General features: G+C 40.7%; 2 protein-coding genes and 1 long non-coding RNA gene across 9 annotated transcripts in view; 2 read left to right on the forward strand and 1 right to left on the reverse strand.

Annotated features, from left to right (window-relative positions):
• aff1 (AF4/FMR2 family, member 1) overlaps nt 1-9,154 on the forward strand; it is an 18,522-nt gene extending 9,368 nt beyond the window's left edge. Inside the window, exons 7-20 of one of the 2 annotated variants that reach the window (XM_008326236.3) lie at nt 1,168-1,201; nt 1,534-1,675; nt 1,768-2,130; nt 2,177-2,743; nt 2,831-2,919; nt 3,627-3,840; nt 3,988-4,073; nt 4,649-4,712; nt 4,830-4,966; nt 5,177-5,248; nt 5,672-5,765; nt 5,885-5,916; nt 6,006-6,232; nt 6,693-9,154. In XM_008326236.3, the coding sequence (XP_008324458.1) occupies nt 1,168-1,201; nt 1,534-1,675; nt 1,768-2,130; nt 2,177-2,743; nt 2,831-2,919; nt 3,627-3,840; nt 3,988-4,073; nt 4,649-4,712; nt 4,830-4,966; nt 5,177-5,248; nt 5,672-5,765; nt 5,885-5,916; nt 6,006-6,232; nt 6,693-6,817 (2,246 nt within the window). In that variant the 3' untranslated portion in view covers nt 6,818-9,154. The other variant, XM_008326235.3, reaches the window with a different exon arrangement.
• A 389-nt stretch (nt 9,155-9,543) lies between these two features.
• On the reverse strand, nt 9,544-21,166 carry LOC103390400 (macrophage mannose receptor 1). Of its 3 annotated transcripts, none has more exons than XM_025061940.1 (28): nt 20,989-21,166; nt 20,764-20,898; nt 20,206-20,363; nt 19,981-20,125; nt 19,837-19,891; nt 19,594-19,660; nt 19,371-19,504; nt 19,219-19,262; nt 18,826-18,999; nt 18,435-18,589; nt 18,209-18,322; nt 18,014-18,129; nt 17,688-17,842; nt 17,157-17,612; nt 16,550-16,774; nt 15,689-15,858; nt 15,533-15,603; nt 15,303-15,403; nt 15,095-15,211; nt 14,188-14,325; nt 13,964-14,118; nt 13,612-13,711; nt 13,287-13,522; nt 12,429-12,612; nt 11,924-12,172; nt 11,646-11,828; nt 11,192-11,251; nt 9,544-10,846 (listed from the first exon to the last, which is right to left on the reverse strand). In XM_025061940.1, exons 1-28 carry the CDS (start codon nt 21,155-21,157, stop codon nt 10,635-10,637), a joined length of 4,278 nt encoding a protein of 1,425 aa, XP_024917708.1. In that variant the 5' UTR covers nt 21,158-21,166; the 3' UTR covers nt 9,544-10,634. The 3 variants fall into 3 exon arrangements, with proteins under 3 accessions (XP_024917708.1, XP_024917707.1, XP_024917706.1); XM_025061939.1 differs by having other exon boundaries at nt 17,157-17,334; nt 17,407-17,842; XM_025061938.1 differs by having other exon boundaries at nt 9,544-10,172; nt 10,701-10,846; nt 17,157-17,842.
• LOC107989493 (uncharacterized) lies at nt 14,332-22,232 on the forward strand. Of its 4 annotated transcripts, none has more exons than XR_003051666.1 (8): nt 14,332-14,978; nt 15,077-15,170; nt 18,818-19,061; nt 19,197-19,290; nt 19,983-20,931; nt 21,003-21,171; nt 21,264-21,412; nt 22,119-22,232. It is a non-coding gene; the product is annotated as an uncharacterized LOC107989493 (long non-coding RNA). The 4 variants fall into 4 exon arrangements; XR_001761051.2 differs by having other exon boundaries at nt 19,983-20,140; nt 20,776-21,171; XR_003051665.1 differs by having other exon boundaries at nt 19,983-20,140; nt 20,787-21,171.
• The last annotated feature ends 505 nt before the right edge of the window (nt 22,233-22,737 follow it).

Raw genomic sequence — 22,737 nt, forward strand, 5'->3', positions numbered from 1 at the left:
ATGTATAAAGTTCACACTACAAAACAAAGTTTAAAAGTCAAACGGGTTACGGGTTTTTCTACTTATATAAAGCAAATCCACTTCATGTTAAATGACATTGTCTCTGACATTTTTAAATTAAGCCAATGTTTACACAGCACGTACGTATAACCTCTGCTGTTTGCTCTACGTTAAGCAACAGCAACTGTTTTTGTTTCACACACGCTCCGTTTTGAAACAGTAATGTGAAAAAGTCTGCTGAGATGTAGCAGTTCCCCTTGTTACACAAGTTAAATCAGTGACCTCAGTAATAAACTGGACTGTGCCTTTAAAATAAAAAGTCAGTAGCTTTAGCTTTATTAGCTGGATTAGCGTAGTATTGACTACTACAATCACACTTCTGATTTTATTGGCAAATCGTTCCAATTCCTTCAAAGTCTTCATTGGTTTTTGAGTCAAAACCTTTTTATTTTGTACTTGTTCTGTGCAGCCTCTGTGATGCAATTGAAACCGTCCAAGAACTGTTACTACTGCAGTAACGACAGGCTGTGGTTTATAAACACTGCAGCTTTATTTCCATGAAAGTCTATAATTTAAAAAGCTGCTAAATTAAAGGTTAGTTTAAAAGAGGTCTGATAATTTCCACTTTGATTTCTGTTCTGCTCCTTACAAAGGTTGGACCTACAGTGATATAGTTTTATAATAACATTGTAACATATGGTAGCACAGTCGTAGTACGAGCAGTTTATTGTCCCTTTGGGAAACATTGGCTTGAAGCATTTTTAAGAGAGTGATATAATTTAAAAACGTCTGTTCGATTTGACCATTTTTATTTTATCATAGCATAAAAAAATATGAGCTCTTTTCCCACCGGTGTAAATCTGGTAAATTAGATTTTATTTTTCCTTGTGGCTTGGAGTGACCCGGGTGTTAAAGACGTCCCCCTGGAATTCTAGTAAGAAGGAATTCTCAAATGAAAACAACACTTGCAGAAGTGTGAATAATAAAGTTATTTATGTAACCCTTGTATGTGTAGGTTAAAAATTAACTTTGACTGTCAGGTAGTTTCATTGTTGGTATTTGTTCTACATCAGTTTGAGGGTAAATAAATGAGTTTGTTTTTTGTGAAATATTTTTTAATTATTTGTCCTTGTTTATACAGCCTTTATTTGTCTCCCGTTCTTACAGATCCTTCCCAGGTCGGCCAGCACAGCTCCTTATCGTAAGTGCCTCGGCTCCTTTTATGTCGCACTGTGTTGGCAGTAAAGTTACAACTTTGCCGTGGATAAGCACTTGAACTTTGAGTTGCAAACAAAATAAGACCTCTAAAATAACCAAGGTAGACAAGCATTGTTGAAGGAGTGTAGATTTGATTGCTGCTAATAATGGTTATCCTAGGAATCTGTCTAGGAATCTGCAGTCGCTAAGGACAGTATATAGGAACAATATTTTAAATATTCCATTAAAACTTTATCTTTAACTTGATGGCAGAGTATGCACACTTTTTTTTAAAGTGCAACGTGTTATTAATAGGTGAGTGTTATTGTGTTGTAGCTCCTCTGAGAACGCACATTCCAGTGGGGTTGAGACAGCCAGCTCCAGTGACTCTGACAGCAGCTCAAGATCAGAGTCGGACAGTGAAAGCACCACCGGAGAACCGTCAGAACCTTTGGTGAACAGCTCAGTTAAACCTCAGGTAATGTGCCGCTGTACTATACTGGAGTCACAGAAGGACGGCTGAAGGACGTTCTTGATTCTCTGATGAACTCCTGTTGTGTCTTTTCCCAGGCCGGCGCTCCAGCAGTGAGCAATGACGTCTGGCAGCTGAGTCAGTTTATCAGGTTCAACCAACAGAACCCCAACACCGTCCACGTCTCCGAGAGCACGGCTCACACACCGCTCCCGTCTACTCCCAGCTCCAAACACTCCAGTGCAGAGGTGCTCGGCTCCTGCAGGGACTCCAAGCCTCAGCTTTCTAATCTACAAACGGAGCCTGTTGACGACCTGAACAAACCCCAGCAGCACAGCCAGAGCCACGAGAACAGCTGTCATCAGAACAGTAGCCATAACTGCCCTTCGCTTGAGCTCAGAAAACCGACATGTAAGACGCACACAAAACCAGCAAAGGAAGACTGCACAGATCACGGCGAGGCAGCGGTCAGTGTTAGGCGTGAGGAGACGTCTGTCACCAAAGAAGGCAGCGGTCAGTGTTAGGCGTGAGGAAACGTCTGTCACCAAAGACAAAGACCCGGGTTTAACTGACAGGCCCAAAGTAAAAATAAAAACAAAACATTGCAGGAAAAGCAATGAGAAGGACTCCAAGAAAGAGAGCAAAAGGACGACTAAACACACAGCTTCAAACAAACCAAAGGCAGGGTCAGAGCTAGATGTTAAGCTAGGCCCGCAAAGTGGGTGTACATCTTGTGGTAAGACGTATCCCGACCTCTGCTCCTGCCCCAGTCAAAGTCTTACTCAGTCTGACCACTTATCTCTACAACCACCAGTGAAAATCAACAAACCAAAGGAAGAGAAAACCAGCCGGAAAGACTCCAAGAAACCTCACAAAACAGCCCACAGTCAGCCGGGGAAGAGCAAGGGCGTCGTTAAGCCGCCTCAACTGTTGGTGGTGAAGATTGATCTAAGTCTGCTGTCCAGAGTCCCACGCGCATCTGGCGACCTGCAGGACGCCAACAGCAACGCAAAGAAAAAAGCAGTTGTTGTGAAGCCAAAAGGAACACAGAACCTGAACAAGAAAAGCTCAAAAGTGAGCGATGTGTGCACGGAGAGCAGCGGAGATCAAAACACTGAGGTCAGTTCTTATTTTAATGTGAGGTTTGTTGTTGTCTTCTAGGTGGAGGCGGACGGTAAACCTCACCACGGGAAAAAACGGAGACTAGAAGAAAACATCAACTCACCGGCTCATGTCTCTGCCAAACTCCAGTAAGTTTTTGTTTGAACCTCTCTGTCCATTTATTTGTCTTTTCTTTTTATATATATATATATACATTTCTTTTATTTATTATTGTTGAACCAAACAGTCACGTCTTCAGTGTTTCAGTTTGTTTACATCCACACACGTCTCAATTTACCCTTAAGAAAAAGAACAGCAAAATGATTGATGATTTATTCCTGTCTGTGTTTTCTGCAACAGAAGAAAAAAATACAAAGAGAACAGTGTTTAGAAACAAAAGTTACGCAAGAGATGGAGAAAAAAATAGAATGGAGGAGAGGATAAAAAACAGAGATTTACAGGGAGTTTAACTTGTCAGGTTGAGATTTTTTTAAATGTTTTTATTGTAGTTTAACTTGTCAGGTTGAGATTTTTTTTATTTTTTATTTTATTGTCATTTATTGTTTCTAGTTTTAATTAAGACATGACATCAGAAACCCACAGATGTGACCTCCAGGTGGGGCCCTTCACCTTAATCTCAGCAGTCAGGGAGTGTTAGACATGCAAACCTTCAGCTGGGAATCGTGTTGGACCACAGACAGATTGACAGGTCTCTATGACCAAGTCCTCAGACACTGTGTCCCACCATTTTCTCTCGAGTGGACTTTGGACATGCCTTTAAATTCGACGAGTGTTAGATGATAACATGAAGAGCTCTTGATTCTCAACGTCTCATTTCTGTAAACTTTGCCCACAGAAGTTGCAGCGGCGAGACAGAGGACAGGGGCAGAAAAAAAGCCAAGACAAACCCTGCGACTTCAACACACAAGGAAACTGCTCCAGAACCCAAATCTAAGAAACGCTCCTCTGTGGAGACCAGAGACCTCAGTAAGGAGAAGGTGAAGAGAATCGACTCAGGCCAACACAAGAAGAGGAGCGGAAAACGTCCAGGGAACCCAGACTCAGAAAAGGTGCCGTTCGAGACACCATGAGACTCCTCCATTTAATTACAGTATAATTCTATACTTCACAGACCAGTGTAGCTGTGCTGTAGTGACTCCACAGATATATGTCCGTCACATTATAATCAAGTGTCTGCTTTCATTTGACTATGGCAGTCTTTGAAAGGTTCCCTGAACACATCGTCCTCACAGTCCAACAAGGAGGCGTCCACCAGCAGACCCATGCTGAAGTTTGAAGACAGGTGAGTTTAGATGAGGTTTATTTAAACTACGTTTAAATCAATCTTGTTGTTTTGCTGTCAATGTTAAGCTTTTCAAAAATACAGTTTCATATTTTCATGATTTTAGCCCATGCAAACTCCAGTGCATGTTAAATATAATCCTGTCTGTCAACTGATGTCAATGACAACATCAACAATTGTCAATTATTATTATTATTAATTTATTATATATTGTGAAAGTAAAATACATAGGAGACAAAAAAATATCAAAACATTTTCCAACCCTATATATATACATATATACACACACATATATATACACATAAATATATATATATGGAAATGTTTGTTTACAGTTTTGATAACATTCTGAGGTGTTTAAATGCTAAACATTATTTATGCATTATTTTATTTGAATTGTTAAAACGTTATATTAAAATCCTATGGGTTTTTTTTTTTTTGGCCAGATTTTATATAAGGTTTAAAACAATGTAATTTTTTATGTTATTATTTTCTAGGAAAGCGAGTAAATGTATTTACAGCATGGATTTTTTTTTTTTAATTAATTCATCTTTTACTGGTTCTTTCTCCTACAGACAGTATCCAGTAAAACATTATGTAAAAGAGGCCAAAAAATTAAAGCATAAAGCAGATGCAGAGGTAACGTTTCACCTCTGCTTTCTTCTAAATGTATTATTTGACAGACACTGCAATACTGTACAACTACATTTGTTTTGTTTTCTTCTCATCTATTGCCACCCCCTCCCACCCCTGCAGTCAGATAAACTCAGCAAAGCGTTTAACTACGTGGAAGCAGCCATGTTCTTTGTAGAGAGCGGCATCGCCATGGAGAAGGATCCACAGATCTCCATGTCGTCTTACACCATGTTTGCTGACACGGTGGATCTCCTCAAATAGGAACTGTCTATTATTATTATTATTATTGTTGTTGTTGTTGTTTTAGTTATGTTTGGTTTTTAGGTATTTTCAACATTCCCTCTGTGTGAATGTAATTATTTGCCTGTTAATACAGTAGTTTCAAAGTGACAACATTAGAACTTTGGACATTTATCAAAATTCAATGAATGCATTTGATTTTTCTGTCACATTTTCCTCCTGCACAGATTTGTTTTGAAGCTCAAAAGTTCATCAGACTCTTCTGCGCCACCTTCAGAAAGAGACTTTATAGCACTATGGTAAGAAAGACTTTGTTCATACCTGTCACACATCGATTTGCTGCGGTGGTCGATGTAATCAATGACGGTCTGGCGAGTAATACTAGTAAAACAAAAACCTCTGTGAAGCTAACACTGTGGTATTGAATATGTCAGACTTTTTAAAAATATTTTTTTGTCATATTTAAACTATATTTTTAAATACTTTTTGACATATTTTGTTGTATTTTCTCTATATAAATTATTATTATTATTAACAACCAGTACTGATTATTTTATTTAAATGATTATTACAATTTGGAGAAAAAAAAATAAAATCACATATTTTTGTAAGGATTAATCTCACAGAAACATTTGAAGTTGTTGACCTGTAGATACAGACTTTTTTTTTTTTTAATTTTCCTGAATGTTAATGATTGTATGGACGGTGTCTGTGTCTTGTAGTTTGAAGTGCCAGTCACTCCTGCAGATGGCCATGTTTCGACACAAATATAAAACTGCTCTCAAGTATTCAAAGACTCTGGCGGAACATTTCACTGTGAGTACGAGTTATAGTTTTGAGATGATTAAAATCACACATTCATTAGACAGATAAAATAAAGACAAAACTCTTGGTCTTAGTAATACTTTATTTTTCTGTTCCATTATTCTCCCTAGACGTCACATCAGACTTCGGTCAGCACTACAAAGTGAGTCACCTATTATCAACTTTGACCTCTGACCCCACATATAAAAAAAATCTTCTGTTAAAATGACCTCCCTCTTTACCTCAACCCAGATTCGCCGTGACTCCGTCCCCGATGGCCGACATGCCGTCACCAGCCAACGCGTCCAGCAGCTCAGGTCCTGGTTCTAACCACAGTGGTGGTGGTTCTGGTGTCGGCAGCACGGTTGTTCCTCAGGGTGTTGAACAAATAATGTTCAACTACATCAACATCACCACGTTATTCTTGGGTGCTCACGAAATGTGGGAACAGGCAGAGGCCATGGCACAAAGAGGAAGTGGTAAGAACAGTCAGAAAAGGTTTTGGGTTTTTTTTAACTTTTTAATAACAATATAACAATAACAATTAGTTATATTAGGCTTTTTACTTTTAGTATGCTGCAATAAATGTGAAAATGACCACCTTGCAAATAATACAATTTTTAATCTGATTAAACACGATTATTTATGATTAATTGTTATCATAATCATGATTAATGCAGATTAAATAAAAAATTCCCAAATACGACAAAAACAGGTTTTTCATACATACGTTATCTCGGTGTTGTATCTGTCATCTTCCTCATTTTACTGAAGTACTCTGGCGCCCCCAGTGGAGGCCAACTCTTAAAACCACTGCCATTTTCTGGCGCCCCCAGTGGAGGCCAACTCTTTTTTTTGAAACCACTGCCATTTCCCAACCTTGTGCTACTTGTTGTAGAAAACAAAAAGTGGGTCTAATGTCTTGAATCTGTGTCTCAGGTCTGCTGTCTCTGCTGGACTCGTCTCTGGGTCCACTCACTCTCACATCGTCCATGAACACCGTGGTCCGTTATATGAGGCAGGGCATCCACTGGCTGAGACTGGACAGCCAGGCCAAAAGGTAAAGTGACCACCAGGCTGTTGTTACTGTTGGACCCCTGCACTGCCCCCACCAGGCTGCCTCCTCGTCACGGGGTCCGGTCCTGAGCTCCTCTTCAGATGAACGTCTTTCTTTTCCCCGTCTTTATTTCAAATGGACGTTTCTTTGAAGAGTTGACGCAGTCGTCATCTCGTGTTTGTTTTTAAGGCTGCTTTTGAGATTTACCAGTGAGGATGTTACCACACTGACCTTTGCACTTGTAATTTATTTGTTTTCCACTTCCCTGTGGGAGTCTTTCCTTCTCTGTGGCACTTTGTCAAAATCCAATCATTTCAGGGCTGATGTTTGAGGTGTGTTCACACTTGTGATGTTTGGTTTCTTCTGAAGTGAACCTTGTGGTTGGCGTCACATCCTGCAGGACATGTTCAGGGTGTAGCACCACTGCTCACCAAATCAAGACTTGTCCTTAGATGTAGAACTTTTGGGTCTCCACTCAAATCATTTTTTCACATTTTGCTTTTGCTACAGACTGAATTGACTCGAGTCCCACTGTTCTCCAGTGACTTGTCCTTGAGTGTTAAACCACTGGGACTCCAATCAGACCTGTTCTTCGGTGACACAAACTGTCTGGAAATTCAGATTTGACTCTTGGTGGCTTAGATGTAGTCCTGATGTGGAAGGACTGTAGAACGGGTCTCAAACTATTTTACGTGAATTTGACTTGAAGTCCAAGGACTCACTCGGACTCATCATAAACCCCCGATACAAAGACTACTAATTTGACTTGGACTTGAACCTGACTTGTGTGAGAACTCAGCCGGACTTGAACCAAACTTTTCTTTAGTGACTCTGACTTGGACACACACCCCTCCCCCCACAGACATTGTTCAAACTTTGTGTTATTTTGTAACCCTGGTCCCCTGACATGGACTTGATTCACAGAGATATCGGTACTTTGACCCTAAACTCCTTCCAGACTTATTTTGGACTTGACTTTACAAATTGTTCTTCTGCCTCAAACCTCAAATGTGGAAACTCAGTTGGACCGGATTTAAACTTTCCTTTAGTGACTCAGAGTCAGATTTGGAAACATGGGAACAGACTCAGACTTGACTGGTACTTCCTGTTCTGTGACTGAGACTCTGACTCTGAGTTCAACTCACAGAACTCAACTCAGTTAGCTCAGCTAGGACTTGATTGAAAGTTTTCTCAAATGACTTGGACTTAATCCTAAAAAAAATCTGTAGAATTAACTTTGAAAATAACTGGGAGCTCAGAAGACACGACGGCTCTAAGAACTTGACTGAAACACTTAATTAAGAGATTTGGGGAATTTAATGTCCACATTCTCGATTTGAAAAAGTCTCCTCAGGTTTGGAAAATAGTCATTTTTTCCCTGTGCTATAATAATGTAACGAAACCTAATTTTGCATTTTAAGAACCAAACTCCAAGTGTGAACACAGTCTCCACGTCCTGGTGTTTCCTCAGCAGCAGTTTTAAAAGGAATGTTGTCCAATGAACAGCGGCTTTAATTCAATTTGGACTGAAGTAAATGGAGACGTCGATCAGATTTAACCCAAAGTGCCGTTTGATGGTGGAGTCACTGACATCAAACAGTCTGAATGTAATGACCTGAAGGAGCTGAAGTCACCGAAAACCATAATGAACACAACCTGGAAGTAGAAACTAGTTTGATCTCATTTCTCTTAAGTTTCTCTGTTTTCAGTCTTCCTTTTTTTTCAGGATAGCCAGTAAAGTAAACATTTCTATGCCCTTTGATCACTGCAGTCCACAGCGAGCGTGTCACATGGTCAGAATCATGAAGGACTAATAATTAATGAAACCTGAGCTGCAGCCGCACGTGTGTATTTACACTGCATCTCAGTCGTGGATCCAGTTCTGACCTGGTCTTAAAGTTGAACCCCTGACAGGGCTTCAGGTCTTCGCCTTCATTAAAGCCTGACGTTTTGGAAATAATAAAAAAAAAAAGTAACTTCTGTCACTTCCCAGGCCTCCTCACAGAGCTTGACTCCACAGTATTGTCAGATTCATGTTTGTTCTCTTTTGTATTAATTTATTAACAATATCTATAATTTATTATCATCAGCCTTCATTTATTCTGAATTATCTAAGGAACCAGCCAAGCCTTTCTAGCCCACATCGACATCAATCATAATAAGAGACCAAGTAGCTACGTCCGTTTCTTATATACAGTCAACGCTCAAACAAAATGCTGGAAAAAAAAGGGATTAACTTCACTCGTCTCCACTTTCTGTACTTAGAAACGGGAATTTTCTCTGTCAGCACTAATCATTTTAAATTTCCTTTCTGGCTAAAGTGGAACCAAAAAAAAAAAAAAAATCACTGAAAGGTACACAGTGGTGTTCACTTTAGTTTTTGCACTTAGCAGTAGCCTAGCCTAGCCTTCTTACATGTTTCCTTCACTTAAGTTCAGTTTCCTTAAGGATAACGTCACCTAGGAGCAGATTAGGTTTTGTACAGGGAAAAAAAAAAAATTCCACCAAGCAATAAAGATTTGATTTTGTCGTTATTGAAGCAGCTCATGGGAAAATGTGATGAGTATGACTTGGTTTACATTTGATCCTCACGTCTCGGACTGAGCGCCCTGTACTTTCTCATTTGTCTTGTAAGTTCAGCGGTTGTTTCAAAGGGCTAAACAAGGACCAACCGAGTGTTCCTCACTTTATTTTCTCAGAAGGACAGATTAGATGCTATTTTTTAAGAAGTCACCGTGTGGACAGCTGCCCAGGAACAAGGGATTCTTCTCATTTTTACCTACGGATCATCTACAGGCGGCTGTATCACACCACACACACGGTGGTTCATAAACAACCGGCCGACGTCACCGTCTCTTTTCCTACTTTGTCGGATGTTGTTCTTTCCAATCTGTGGATTCATGTCATTGTGATCAGGCGGTGCCAAGGTTGGTTTACGCCTCGTCTACTGGAAAAATGATCAGGAAGGATTCTGAAGGACATTGATTTTGTTCTTTTTCATTTTGTGAAATATTTGAGGAATTTGTGTTGCAGTGTACACAGATGAATAAACACTGGATATAACACGCAATCTTTAATGTCATTATTTTTCTCAGAGTGCAAACAAAAAAACCCCAAAACATTTCATGTTTGCCTGATGTCACAAACGAACGTCAACACTGTTTGACTTGAACAAATCTTGAGGATTTTTCTGTCAGATTCGAATGTATGTACAATATCTTATCATAAACTCTGTGGACATCTTGAAGACGATTGTCAATGATTTAAAAATTTTGGCTTAAAAAAAAACATTTGACTGTACAAAACATGTCTGCAGTTCGCCTGTTTCACTCTGCTCCAAAGTTAGGATTGCTGAAATGAGGCTTCAACAGAAGAGGGGAAAAAAAGTTAATATTTATAAATGATAATACAGGAGGTCCTCGCTCGGTTTGCTATGTCCTCAACCCTCGACGGTGTTTCGTCATTACGCCATTTCCCATAAATGTAGTAAGAAAGTTTGTATCATTATTTAGACGTGTCGCGTTAAACAAATATCACACGGGAAGTAATTGGTGATAAGAGAGGACAAATATGTCGTCACGTGGAGATACACGCAGTGTCTGACAGTTTTGTTTACGTTCGTCGGTTGTTGGTCATAAACTGGATTATGCTACATTCGCTTTCTTTAGTTTGCGTTTTTTAAGGAAATTTTTGCCCTTCATTTTGGCTCCCAGGCGTAAATCAGACTCTTCTGATATTTTCGATATGTCCGAGATTATGATGTCACCACTGCGTTAGTGTAGCTGAGCGACATGGGTACTAATGTTCAGTTCAGTTTGTACGTCTCAAAAGTCGAGGACCCCCCGTAATTCTATTTCTTTTTCACAATACGTGTGGATTTCTGAACTTACCACATCTACTGTTGTTGAGGACTTTGACGGCCAACTCAAGGCTTTGACGTTATATCCTCGAACACTGAAGACGTAGTAAAGAGCTCCAACGATCAGGCTGCAAATCACCACGGCTGCAATGACGGCACCCGCGATCACCGCTCCTTCTGTACGACACGGGAAAAAAAAAAGATTTTTATTTTTCATTGCTAAAAAAACAAGAACAAATTTACATTTGATCCATTTATTAATTTTGCTGCTGTAAATTGTGCCATGTGATTGGTGGATTCAATTCTAACTAATTCTGTGCACAGTGAGGCAATCACAACAACAACAATAATAATAATGATTTAAACCAGAGGTCCCTGACCTATTTTGTAAATCAACTAATAAAAGTCCGCTCTGCAGTGATGGTTAATGAAACCAAAAAGACTGGGATGAAGGAAAAACCAGGGCCAGAAATAAAACAGTTTTTTTTATGCTGTGTTATTTTGGCACCAGGTCACACTTACGGTTGATATGTGGCCCGTCTGTGGGGAAAATGGGATTCCCGCCATCATCTGTGGTGTAATCTGTAATGAAGGCCATTATTTGATTGGTACTGAATCACTGCTTCATTGGGTCAAAACTTAACAGCAGTTATACAGCAATGGAAGTGATAATGAGGACCACATTGAGAATGTTACGAGATTTTCCCCATAACCGTGCAACTTTGTTCTTTTAACATTACGACTCTTTCTCGTAAACCTGCGACTTTTTCCTCATATTATTACCACTCTTTTTCTCATAAATGTGTGGCCTTTTTTCTTGTAATGTTCTGACTTTTTTCTCATGACTTTTTTCCCCCCATATTGTTGACTATTATAAACTTTTTTTTCTCATGTTACAACTTTTTTCTCAAACTTATGACTTTTTTTGTCATTGTGTTGACATTTGGCTAAAAATCTCAGATCACAAAGTCCTTACACTGCCGATGTCGACATGCAAAGCCTCTCTTCTGCAGACAGTTGTTGTCGTTCCAGCGTCCATCGTCGTACATCTCCACACAGTTCTCCTCGGCCACGTCACCAGGATGGAAGGCCGCGTTGGGTTCTCCAGGAGCCCAGTTCACGTAGCCAACGGACGTCTTATCTGTCCAGCCCCAGCCAACTAAAAAAATAGAAGCCCAAAGTTCATCCATGTGCTTTATCCCCCTAACCCTCTTTCATAGCTGCTTTCATATCCTCGTCATTTTGTCCACCTACAGTTTCGATCTCTGGTGAGTCCGATCCAGATGTTGTGTTTTTTGGTGTAGTTGAGGTTTCTGATGAACTCCACCTCTGCTCTGCTGTGGATGGACACCAGCTCTGCTTTGGCTTCTTGGCAGTAGTGTCGAGAGTCGGGCCAGGAGTAGCCCTTCTCACTGTTGTACACTAGGTAACAGTAGCGACCGTAGGGAATCCAGAAGGGCAAACACTTTCCATCGCCGGGGGCAGGAGTCGGAGGTGGGGTTTCTGAGATCACATTCAGACACATAGAACACGAACGCTTACAGATTCAGTTTCAATACAGTTTCTGTTCACAAGGTCATGTAGTTACTGACCCCTTATCCATTATGAAATGTAAAACTAATGATGAGCTAAAGCTATATATTAGCAAGTTTCTGTTCACAAGGTCATGTAGTTACGTAGAAATGTAGAAAACTGAGCAACTCAGCTGAGAGATTTCAAGGTTGAATTAAATGTTTGGAGTGTGTGACTTGAGTTGAACCTCTGGTGATTTTGCAGATGTAGGGTTTGGCCACTTCACACTTGGTGTCGTTCCAGGTTCCATAGAAGAATCGTGAAACCAGCATGCTCACACAGCCCTCATCCTTGATGTTAGTGGGCTCTCCTGGACCCCACTGAGTGAAGAACACTGGCCAGCCGTCGGACCAGTAGTACGAGCCATCGTCCTGGGTTAGAAACGCAGCAACAGAACACTTTAAAAGTCTGGTCTTAATGAGAGACGCTGAAACTTTGGACATTTTTCAACTGCAACAAATATTACATCATATACTGTACATGTTGACACATGCAGCAGATTATAGTATAGCGTAATTTACGTCATATATATGTGTGTATATGTATATTTATACACACATGTATGTATGTACGTAAATGTATGTATGTAAATATATTTCATATGCTGTATATATGTACGTATAACTCACATAACTAAAACCTAACACATTTATATAAAATAAAATATAAAATTGGCCAAAATGTAGTTAATGAGAAAAACATAATTATTATTATCATAAATCATGCAAAAAGTGTTTTTAGGCCCATAAATTAAATACTTTAGAGCAGGGCCGTCATGATGCAAAGAAGTACGAATATATCAGATACATTTTAATATTTAATGAAATATAATTTCAAGTGGGCCGGATTAAAACCCCAAGAGGGCCGGTTTTGGCCCACGGGTCTTATGTTTGACACCCCTGCTTTAGATTATTATTAAGTTAGTATTTACTCATTAGAGAGACAGGCCCAGTTAGAAAATATTTTATATTATTTAGTTTACTGTGTACTTATTCGCTCTTATATATATATATAATTTTGTCATACAGTCTAATTTGGGCCCCACCTTGCGCCGGAGTCCAATCCACACGTCAGACTTGGCCTGCTGCACCACTATGGAGACGAAGGCCTGGTCGTAGCTCAAGTCGATGCTGACCAGGTTTCCACCCTCCTGTTTGCACGCTGCTTGGGCTGCGTCCCATGGTGTGGGCTCATGCACCAGCTTGTAGCAGTTCTGGTACCAGGGTACGTAGTCAGGGGGGCAGGAGGTGGGTGTCGGGGGTGGAGGGCCGGTGCTGTTTGCTGGTGTGGGGAAAACATGGGGATGAATTGGAGTGAAGAGCAGATGATTTTATATAATTCAGTGTTTTACGTGAGTGGTGATGACTGACATTTCCCCTTGTAGCAAACAAAGCTGTGTTCCTTGTGACAGGCGTCGTCGTTCCATTTACCAGTCACCAGGGGGCCGTGAGCCATCGCTACACAGTCTTCCTGAGGAGGGAATAGAACATTAGTTATGTAGCTATCTCGAAATTCAACTTTGCAACACATCGTTCTCAAGGCTAAATACCAGAACTTTCCATCAGCCTGTTAGAACTGAAGACGTTTTTTTTTTGACCAACTTTTCAAGAAACTAAACCGGTCCAGTCCAAAGGTTGACGACCACAGTTGGTAATCAAACCCCCAACATTGTGACTAAAATAGGACCTACAGTACTCTGAAAGACAACTAATGTCCCCTCACCGCTCCTCCTGCGTTGTTTGGTTCATTCTGGTTCCAGTTGGTGTACAGCACTGGGCTGACGCCGTCGCTCCAGGTGTATTGGTTTTCATTTAAGAGATCTGACAGACCAATCCACGTGGGCAGCTCCAGGTCCCTCAGGTAACTGGCCACAAAGTCTACCAGGACAGAGAGGGAGATTTGAATGTAGTCAAAAGGATTTACAACATGTGAAATTGTTTTCTTACCATTTTCATACTGGTCATCAATGACTGCCAACTCTCCTCCTTGTTCCTGGCACCAACTCCGAGCGTACGTCCAGTTGGCTTTCAAGTCATTTTTCTTCCCTTTGAATATGAAGCACTTGTTCCTGAAACGCAACCATCCTTGAAGGAAGAACAGAAGGGGAGGACAGAGGACACAGTAAGTTTCAAGGGAGATGACAGCACTTCTTGTGCAACTTTACACCACAAGATGTCACTGTGAATTACTGATGAGTTATCATAGTACTGCAGTGGATCTTATGTATGATCTATTAGTCTATTAAATGATGTATTTAAAGTCTCTTAGACGTTTCGTGAGTCTCCCACATATATTGACAGAAGTTTCCTGATGCGCAGAAATTAAATCAAATGTCCTGAGGGTTCGTGTGAAGCGGGGAAAATATGACACCATGCGCCTAATTGTGGTACTGAACGAGTGTTACTATTCATGAGCTACAATTTTCAAAACATACGTTGTGATTGGTTGATTTTGTCGAGCAGACCAATCAGTTTTCAGAGTAGGCGGGCCTTGACCTGTTTTCCATTGCACCGGAAATAAATTAATTATCTTGTTAAAACGTCAGTTTTAACCACCGTATTAGCAATTATTCTAAAAAAGTACAACACCTTGACTCCTTAATACATGTCTGAAGTAATTTATTAGTTCGTCTTCACACGTGCTTCTCTCCGACCTATCGTACGACGACGTTATACTTGAGGAAAACGCTCATGTCGACAAGCGACGTAAATAATGACAAAAGACACGCGGTTTCCAGGTATAACTATTTCTATGAATAGTAGTTGGCTGGTTGTCAATATTTAAAATATAAAATAGGTTTAAATGAATTTAATTTTGGTCCGTTGTTGTCCACAGTTATTTCCTGCTGGTCACCTGCAGGACAGTATCCCTGCCAGGGCTGTGTGGGTGCAGGAGTGGTGTGAATGTCTCCGGGGAACTTCTTGCAAAGGTAACCTGCAGTTCGGCCACAGTTGGCGTCGTTCCATCCACCTTAACAAAACATAAATTATTGCCAAAAGGCGTTCAGTAAACCTGGTATTTAAACACAGAAGTATTTTAACTAGAGAAAACCCCGCAGTACCTTGATGTCTGTTAAACTGAACACACTGCTCCTCCCCGTTAGCGTTGTTGGGCTCACCTGAAGCCCAGTGAGTGTAGGTCACAGGGGACTGGTCCACCCACCTGTGGACACAAAACACACACATCTTTGGTCTTTTGGATGTGCAGATATGAAAAAAATAAAATAAAATTGCTGTGTCCTCCAATGAAGATTGATTCTTTAGTTTCCACCAGATGGAATCACATACATACATGTATTGTGCACTTGCGATGCCAAACACCCGCATCCCAATCCAGGATGCAGCCACCTTCCCTGTCCCAACCTGGAGGAAGAACCCATCTTACAGATCACAGGTTTCACACAGCTAATGAAGAGATAGCAGTCGTGTAAATAAGTCAGAGACGTACCATGCTGTTGACAAAGGCCTGTTCGTTACTGTTGAGGATGGAGACGAGGGAGGCGTTCTCATGGTAGCAGCGAACCATGGCGGTGTGAAAGTCCACCACGTTAGTGTCGTTGTAGTAATAACAGATGTTGTTATTCTTCCTCCAGCCTGGGTTGGCTCCACAGTCAGGAGCTGGAATAGCAAGGGGTGATGTTGGTTTTATGAATGGTGCTGAGATTTTACATGATCTATTTTAAAGTTGTAAGACACTCTTCTTTTTCAAAATTATGGGAGAAATATTTTGTTTGGACAAACCTCCTTTCTCTTATTGTTATGAATACGCTGCAACATTAGCCAACAATTCTTTTTGTATACTTCATAGACATATACTTTTCACTCTTCCGTAGATGCTTTTAGATTTTTTTAGCTACTAAGTTAGGCTATTTTCAGAATATAATTTTCTTTGAATAAAAACACGATTGTCTCCTCCTCTTTGTCTCTCATAGTGAGAGCTTTTTATGATGTGTAAAACAGCGCCTCTCTAAATACCATGGTAAATAAGCGCTGAAATCATGGTACTGCACCCTGTTTACCTTTAAACTAACTCTGCAGTTAATTTATATGCTAATCTTTAGCCTCAACATAATCTGTAGCTTGTCTAATTTTAAAAACTTTTTTAAAGAGATGCCCCCAATTGTATTGATTTTTACTGAATATTTGCAACATCCAGCTAAAACCAGGCATTTTATGACAGTGAGAGATTTAAAGGACATAATCTGATGTTTTGTTTAGAAAAAAATCCCCAACATCCCATATTGATTTATATCCTTAGTTCCATCGCAGCTTCTCGCCTCCATTAACTTGACCTCTTGTCTCATTTTACCTGGGATTGGAGGTGGAGTCACTGGGGGCGGGACGGGGGTCTTTCCTTTAGTAATCATGCATATCCAGTCCTGGTGAGCGTCACAGTTGAGATCGTTCCACCACGACTGTGTCCCGTTGGTGTTGCTCATCATCTCCACACACTCCTCCCGTCCCTCATGATCGTTTGGTTCACCATGTCCCCAGTTGGTGTGAGACACAGGTGTGCCGTCGCTCCAGGAGTACCCTATTCCAAAATATATGTTTAGGTTTTTATTATGGATGTCCGATATTAACTTTTTGCCGATATGCCAATATATGTCTTAACACTTAATTTCAGATTCCAATATCAACCAATAGCGATATCGGCCTGGTAATATTTATTTATTTATCTGTACAAACCATTGTACGAGTATGAGATTAATTAAATGAGCTGCAATGCTGCCATCTAGTGAGCTTTGCTTTAATATAGAACTGTTTATTCCCAATACTACTTTTAGAGCACACATCATTTGCCGAAACCCAGGCATTGCGTTTTTCGGGTTTTCATTATCAGAGGAAAAAACAATAACAATTCTTACAGATTTTACATAATTATGCTGATATTGAACACACATCTTTAAACATACCTCCTTCAACGGAGTTGCGTTTGAGGCCGATCCACTTGCTGCTGGCCTTGCTGTACAGAGACAGAAAGTCTTCCTCCTCCTGGTTGTGGATGCTGACCAGGTCTCCTCCTCTGGCCACACAGTCCTCACGTGCTGCTCCCCAGCTTTTCTTTGAGGACCAGTCCACATTGTGGAATAGCTGTATGTAACAAAATAGAACATTAGTGAATGGAGATCTCATTAGCTTTTGATGAATAACTTTCTGACGTACCTTGTAACAGTTCCTGAAGTGAGGCAGCGCGGTCCAGCCTTCAGAACAGCCCTGTGATGGAGGAGGGGTCGGGGGTCTGGTGGGTGGGCTGATGTCAGGTCTAGGTTTCTCACATATGAAGGCATATTTCTCTGAGCATGGTTTGTCATCCCAGAATCCTCCAGGCTGCCCGGTTGTCATCGCCACACATGTACCCTCTCCGTTATCTGGGGACAAAAGAGGAGTTTCTGACGTGTCCTTGTTTCCCTGTCCATTCAGTGAAGTAGTCACAATAATCCAACCTGGCTGGTCTCTGTCCCAGTGAGTGAAGGTGACAGGGGACCCATTGTCCCAGATGTAGTCCACTCCCCCACCGTCCCCACCATGAGCTCGCAGGCCAAGCCACCAGAACCCAGTCCTTCCTGCCAACACTACTGTGAAGTGTGCTTGTTCATAACTGCAGTGAAACACACAAAAACAGGAGGGCTATTTTAAAGATATTGGTATGATGACTATTTGCAAAAATATATAAGAGTAGAATGGGAGACACAGCATTCAGCTGCCAGGCTCCCCTCCTCAGGAACGTTGACATCACACAATTGTGTTTTGTGAATTTGGCCGGACTCACATGTCTCCAATGTGCAGCAGGACGCCATCTTTCTCGGTGCAGAAGGTTTTAGCCTCGGTCCAGGTCTTGACCGACTCCTCCATCCAGTAACAGGAGTAGCCGTATGCACTCCAGCCCTGTATAAGATTCATGAGTCCTACATGTTTACACACACACTGTGGTTGAACAGGAAACAGTGACATTAACATATCATACCGCAGGACAACCGTACACCGTGGGCTGCACAGAGGGCAGGGGGTAATGGTCTTTGGGCATCTTGCATATGTAGCTGTTGAGCTCTGTACAGGGTTTGTCATTCCATCGACCAGTCTGCAGAAAAAAACCCATCAATTAAATCGTTTTTTGATTGTACAAATTATTATTATTTATTATATTTATTATATATTTATGTATTATTGTCCTCCATTGCTGTCAAACTCACTGTGTTCCACATCTCTACGCAGTCTTCGTTGAAGCCCTCGTGATTGTTTGGTTCTCCGGGAGCCCAGTGGGTGAAGGTGGTCATGTGTTCATCTGACCACGTGAAAAAGCCTTGGACCTTTAGGTCATTTAGTCCAATCCACGTATCACTGGTCACTGTAAAGGACAAGTGCCAAAAAAGTGTAGACCTCATCTTGATATGATTATGGAGCCAAACACATGTCAAGTCTCTATATATGCAGATGACTATCTGTTTTAAATGGGAATGAGGGAGGTTTTTATTCACCCATTGTTTTGTATGTTTTACCTCAGTGTTTTGTCCGTCTGCTAATAGTCACATACAAGGATCATCAGGTCATTTGTGTTTTTGTGTATTTTTTGCAGATTCTTACATAAATACAGATAACTTTCCAACCAGCTCTGCTCAACCATGGAGAGGATGGACACCAGATCAGCTCCCAACTTCCTGCAGCTTTCCCGTGCGTCGTGCCAGGTTTTTTTGTCACTGAAAGCCTTGTAGCAGAAATCACCAAACTCATGCCAGTCTGGTCCCGAGCACCTGAGCTCTGCCGATAGGGAGTAATTAATCCAGATTGAAGATGAGAAAATTGGACGATTGATGTTTGAGGTCTGTACAGTCATTCTTTTTTTTTCTTGTTTTTGTTGCTTATTCCAATGTTTTAGACATTTTGGAAAATTTAAAGGCAGGAATGAAATTCCAAAGTATTAAAAACTCACCAATGGAAATATTCTTAATTTGTAGGACTGCAAACAAGTCAACTCACCGCCATCTGCAAAAGTGAAGGAAACCTCGAAGTTCCCGTCAAACCTAAAGAAAAACGCAACACCTCAAAACAGTGAGTCAAAATCTAATAAGGAGAAACTCAACAACAGCTCAATGGAAGGGTGATTTATTTGAGGAAACTCAGCCACGTACTCTCTGGAGGTGATCCCATTCCTGGTGGAACCTGTGTAGAAGTCCTGTCCTGGAGCTTTCAACAAGGTGCAGTCTCCTCCATTTTCATTGAGGACAATTCCAGCATGGATGGCTGCTGCACAGATGTTGGAGTCCTGTCATGAAGGATCATGTGTTAAGATTGTCATAGATTTTTATTTTATATGTTGTATTAAAGCATTTATTCGACGATGAAGAAACTTACCCCACGATATGTGGTCGTACCGAAAACTTCATAATTTTCTTTGGCACAATGTGCTGGACAGTGGACACTGAATGAGACATGAGAGTAAAGATTTCTCACTGTGTAGCCAATGGAAATTCATGAACTAAAGACACCAAAGAGAAGAATATAAAATAATTTTTTGGAAATTCATGAACTAAAGACACCAAAAGGAAGAATATAAAAAAAAAAGAATCTTTTCAAATGTGAGATGACGTAACTTACGTCATTTTGTCATTGAAGGAGTTAAAGTTGGCCTTGCTGGAGCATCTAACGGCATCTGTAAAATCATACGTTGCGTTAATTTTTATTATTTTTTGCCATGCATGACATCACAGCAGATGTTTGTTGTAATAACTGCTCTCTTACAGTCAGGGGTGCACCCCAAAGCATCAAAACGCAGTCCTGTCTGTCCGCTGTATTCCAGTGGAAGGATACGGACGTACTTTGCGGACACAGGTGTTCCCATCAGCTGAGTGTCCACGGTGTTCCGATCAGTTGAGCCTGGGAAAAACTGCAAACAAAGAGGGTACCTTTTTGTTTTGTAACCACAATACCTTGATGTTTTTAAGGTGTTAGTCTCTGTCTCTTCACCTCTCCGTCAGCAGTGTAATCTGTCCAGGTGTTTCCATCCATACTGTGTTTGATCCTGAACTTAGTGACCCAGTGGTCGTTTTGAGGACAACCTTGGATGGCGATCCCTGTTACTTTTCTGATGGGACCCAGGTTCACCTGGATCCAGCTTGAGCTTGCTGGAGACAGAAGCAGATTAAATATTGTGTATATTATAAAGTATATTTCTGCTTAAACTTTTTAATTGTCCTTTAATTTTTTGTTTATACATGCACTGGGTAGCTGTGGATTAATCAGGATAGATTAACATGCCTAAATAATACTTTTTTTCTGTATATTGCTGGAAAAGAAAGACAATTCCCAGCAGATAAATGGTTCTGTTTCACAGCTTTATTAACTAAATTGTGGAATGATTAATATGGGAAAAGTCTTTAAGTTCATGAGTTAGAATAAAAAAAAAATCGATTAATTTCACTAATTGATTTTTGCCATTTGTATGACGGCTCCAGTAAAGTTTCATTCATTTATCTCATCTCATTCTCACTGTTTTAATACAAATATAAACTTAGTTTTCCTTACGGCTTCCTGAAGGCATCCAACAGGAATTTCCATTCAGTCTGGCTTTATCAGGAGTGAAACCACCAGTGGAGGAAGAAGCAGTGAGCTGAGAGTCAGTGACCAGTCCATCCTCAACACCCAGGCCGTGCAGACACACTGAGGGCAGAGAAACCACAACACCAGGAGACGGTCAGATGATGATGATGGTGATGAAGAAGTTCAGGATGTCTGGTGAAGTAGAATAACCTTCTTGTTCACAGCTGTAGACAATCTCCAGATATTTGGAGACAGTTGGACAGGGGTCCTGGTCCACATGAGCGTATGCGAAACAAAAGCGACGATTGTCACAGATCTTTCGAATCAAAGGGAGGACGCCATCTACTGTGCAGGTTCCTGCAGAACATGGGATGAGCATGAAGCAGTGATAAGGTACCAGTTTTCCAAATACTGTTCAAAACTCTTCCACAGCACCTCCTGAATCTCCCAGGTGTGGACAGATATCGTCTTTTTTTCGTCCGTAGAAGGCAGACTGGATGTTTATGGCACTTTCCTCTGGACAGTGAAGGACAGCAGATGAGCCCTCACACACCAGTGCTGTCATGAAACCTGCATGGAAAAGTTCACCTCTGGATATATGAAGTCAGCACAGACATGTATGGTCCTACTGGAGGTGAGTGTCAGAAAGTCAGTGTCAATCTTTAGATGTAGTTACCATCATGGGGTGGAGGAGGCTCAGGAGTCCGTCCTAAAAGAAGGATACATGAATAATGAGTTTAAACACGTACAGTACCAACATTCTGAATGTTATACAAGGGCGGCAGGTGGCACTGAGTCCATCCTCAAACTCAATGACAAATTGATTTCTGAAGCCAACTAAATTAAGTATTTTATTTTTGACAACTTCTTAAAATCAGAGTATACGTACCAAATTCAAGAAATACAAAAAGGTTTTTTTTAATATCAGAATTTTGAGATTAAACAGCCTAAATTGTAAAATATGAAGAAAAGATTTTAATAATATGCTTAATAAAAAAAAATAGTTTAAACTTTTAATAATATGCTTAATAAAAAAAAAAAGTTTAACAACTGTTTAAAATAGTTTAAATGTGAATGACATCATCACTTCTTAGATTTAATCTTGAAATTAAGGAGAAAGAAAAAGGCACAAAATCTCAAAAGCTAATCCTTTGGTTCTAGGATTGTTGACTTCATGTCTATAAACTTTGGTGTACTAGGTCACTAAGTTATGGCTAATCTTTCATGCATTTGGATTCATGTTCTAAATATTTGTGTTTTCAGTGATGATGTTTTTCATCAGGTCAGTTCTGTCCTCTGAGTAAAGAGCCATGGCCAACATCTCACCTCTCTTCTTGCAGATGTATCCTCGCTTGTATTCACAGACGTCATCATTCCAATAACCATCATTAATGTACATGGAGAGGCAGTCTTCACCAAAATAGTCATCTGGATTACCTGTGAAGAAAGTCAAGAAATGAACTAAAAAAATGTTGTTTTCCTGAAGGAAATTGTCTCGGAAAATTTGTCCGACCAAGTTAAGTTCACATTAACCTTCGGCCCAGCGAACATATCTGAAAGGAGAACCGTCTGTCCACTCCCAGCCTCCTTCATTGACGGCGTCATGACCTCCCATCCACAGGGAGATCCCTGTAGGACTGTTCTGGACAATACCTCAGAGGGAACAATGAACAAATAAGTAAAGCCATGCAGTGTGGTCCAAGATGTAGTCAGACTTCCTCCCGTCTTTCTCCCTTTTCCCTCCACTAGTGTACTGTTAGTTAGTGGTTCGTGCATGAACATGTCCATCCCTTCATGACTGCACCTTATGATTAAAAGGCTGCCACCAAGAGGATGACAGGCCACATGACAACACAGGCCAATAATCTCAGATGTTTTTTTTAGATAAGCCTAGTTTGTCTTAGTATTAGATGCAGATCAGTGGTGTCAAGCATACGGTCCGCAGGCCAAAACTGGCCC

The sequence above is a fragment of the Cynoglossus semilaevis genome, chromosome 14 (assembly GCF_000523025.1).
Source record: "Cynoglossus semilaevis isolate Cse_v1.0 chromosome 14, Cse_v1.0, whole genome shotgun sequence".
Lineage (NCBI taxonomy): Eukaryota > Metazoa > Chordata > Actinopteri > Pleuronectiformes > Cynoglossidae > Cynoglossus > Cynoglossus semilaevis.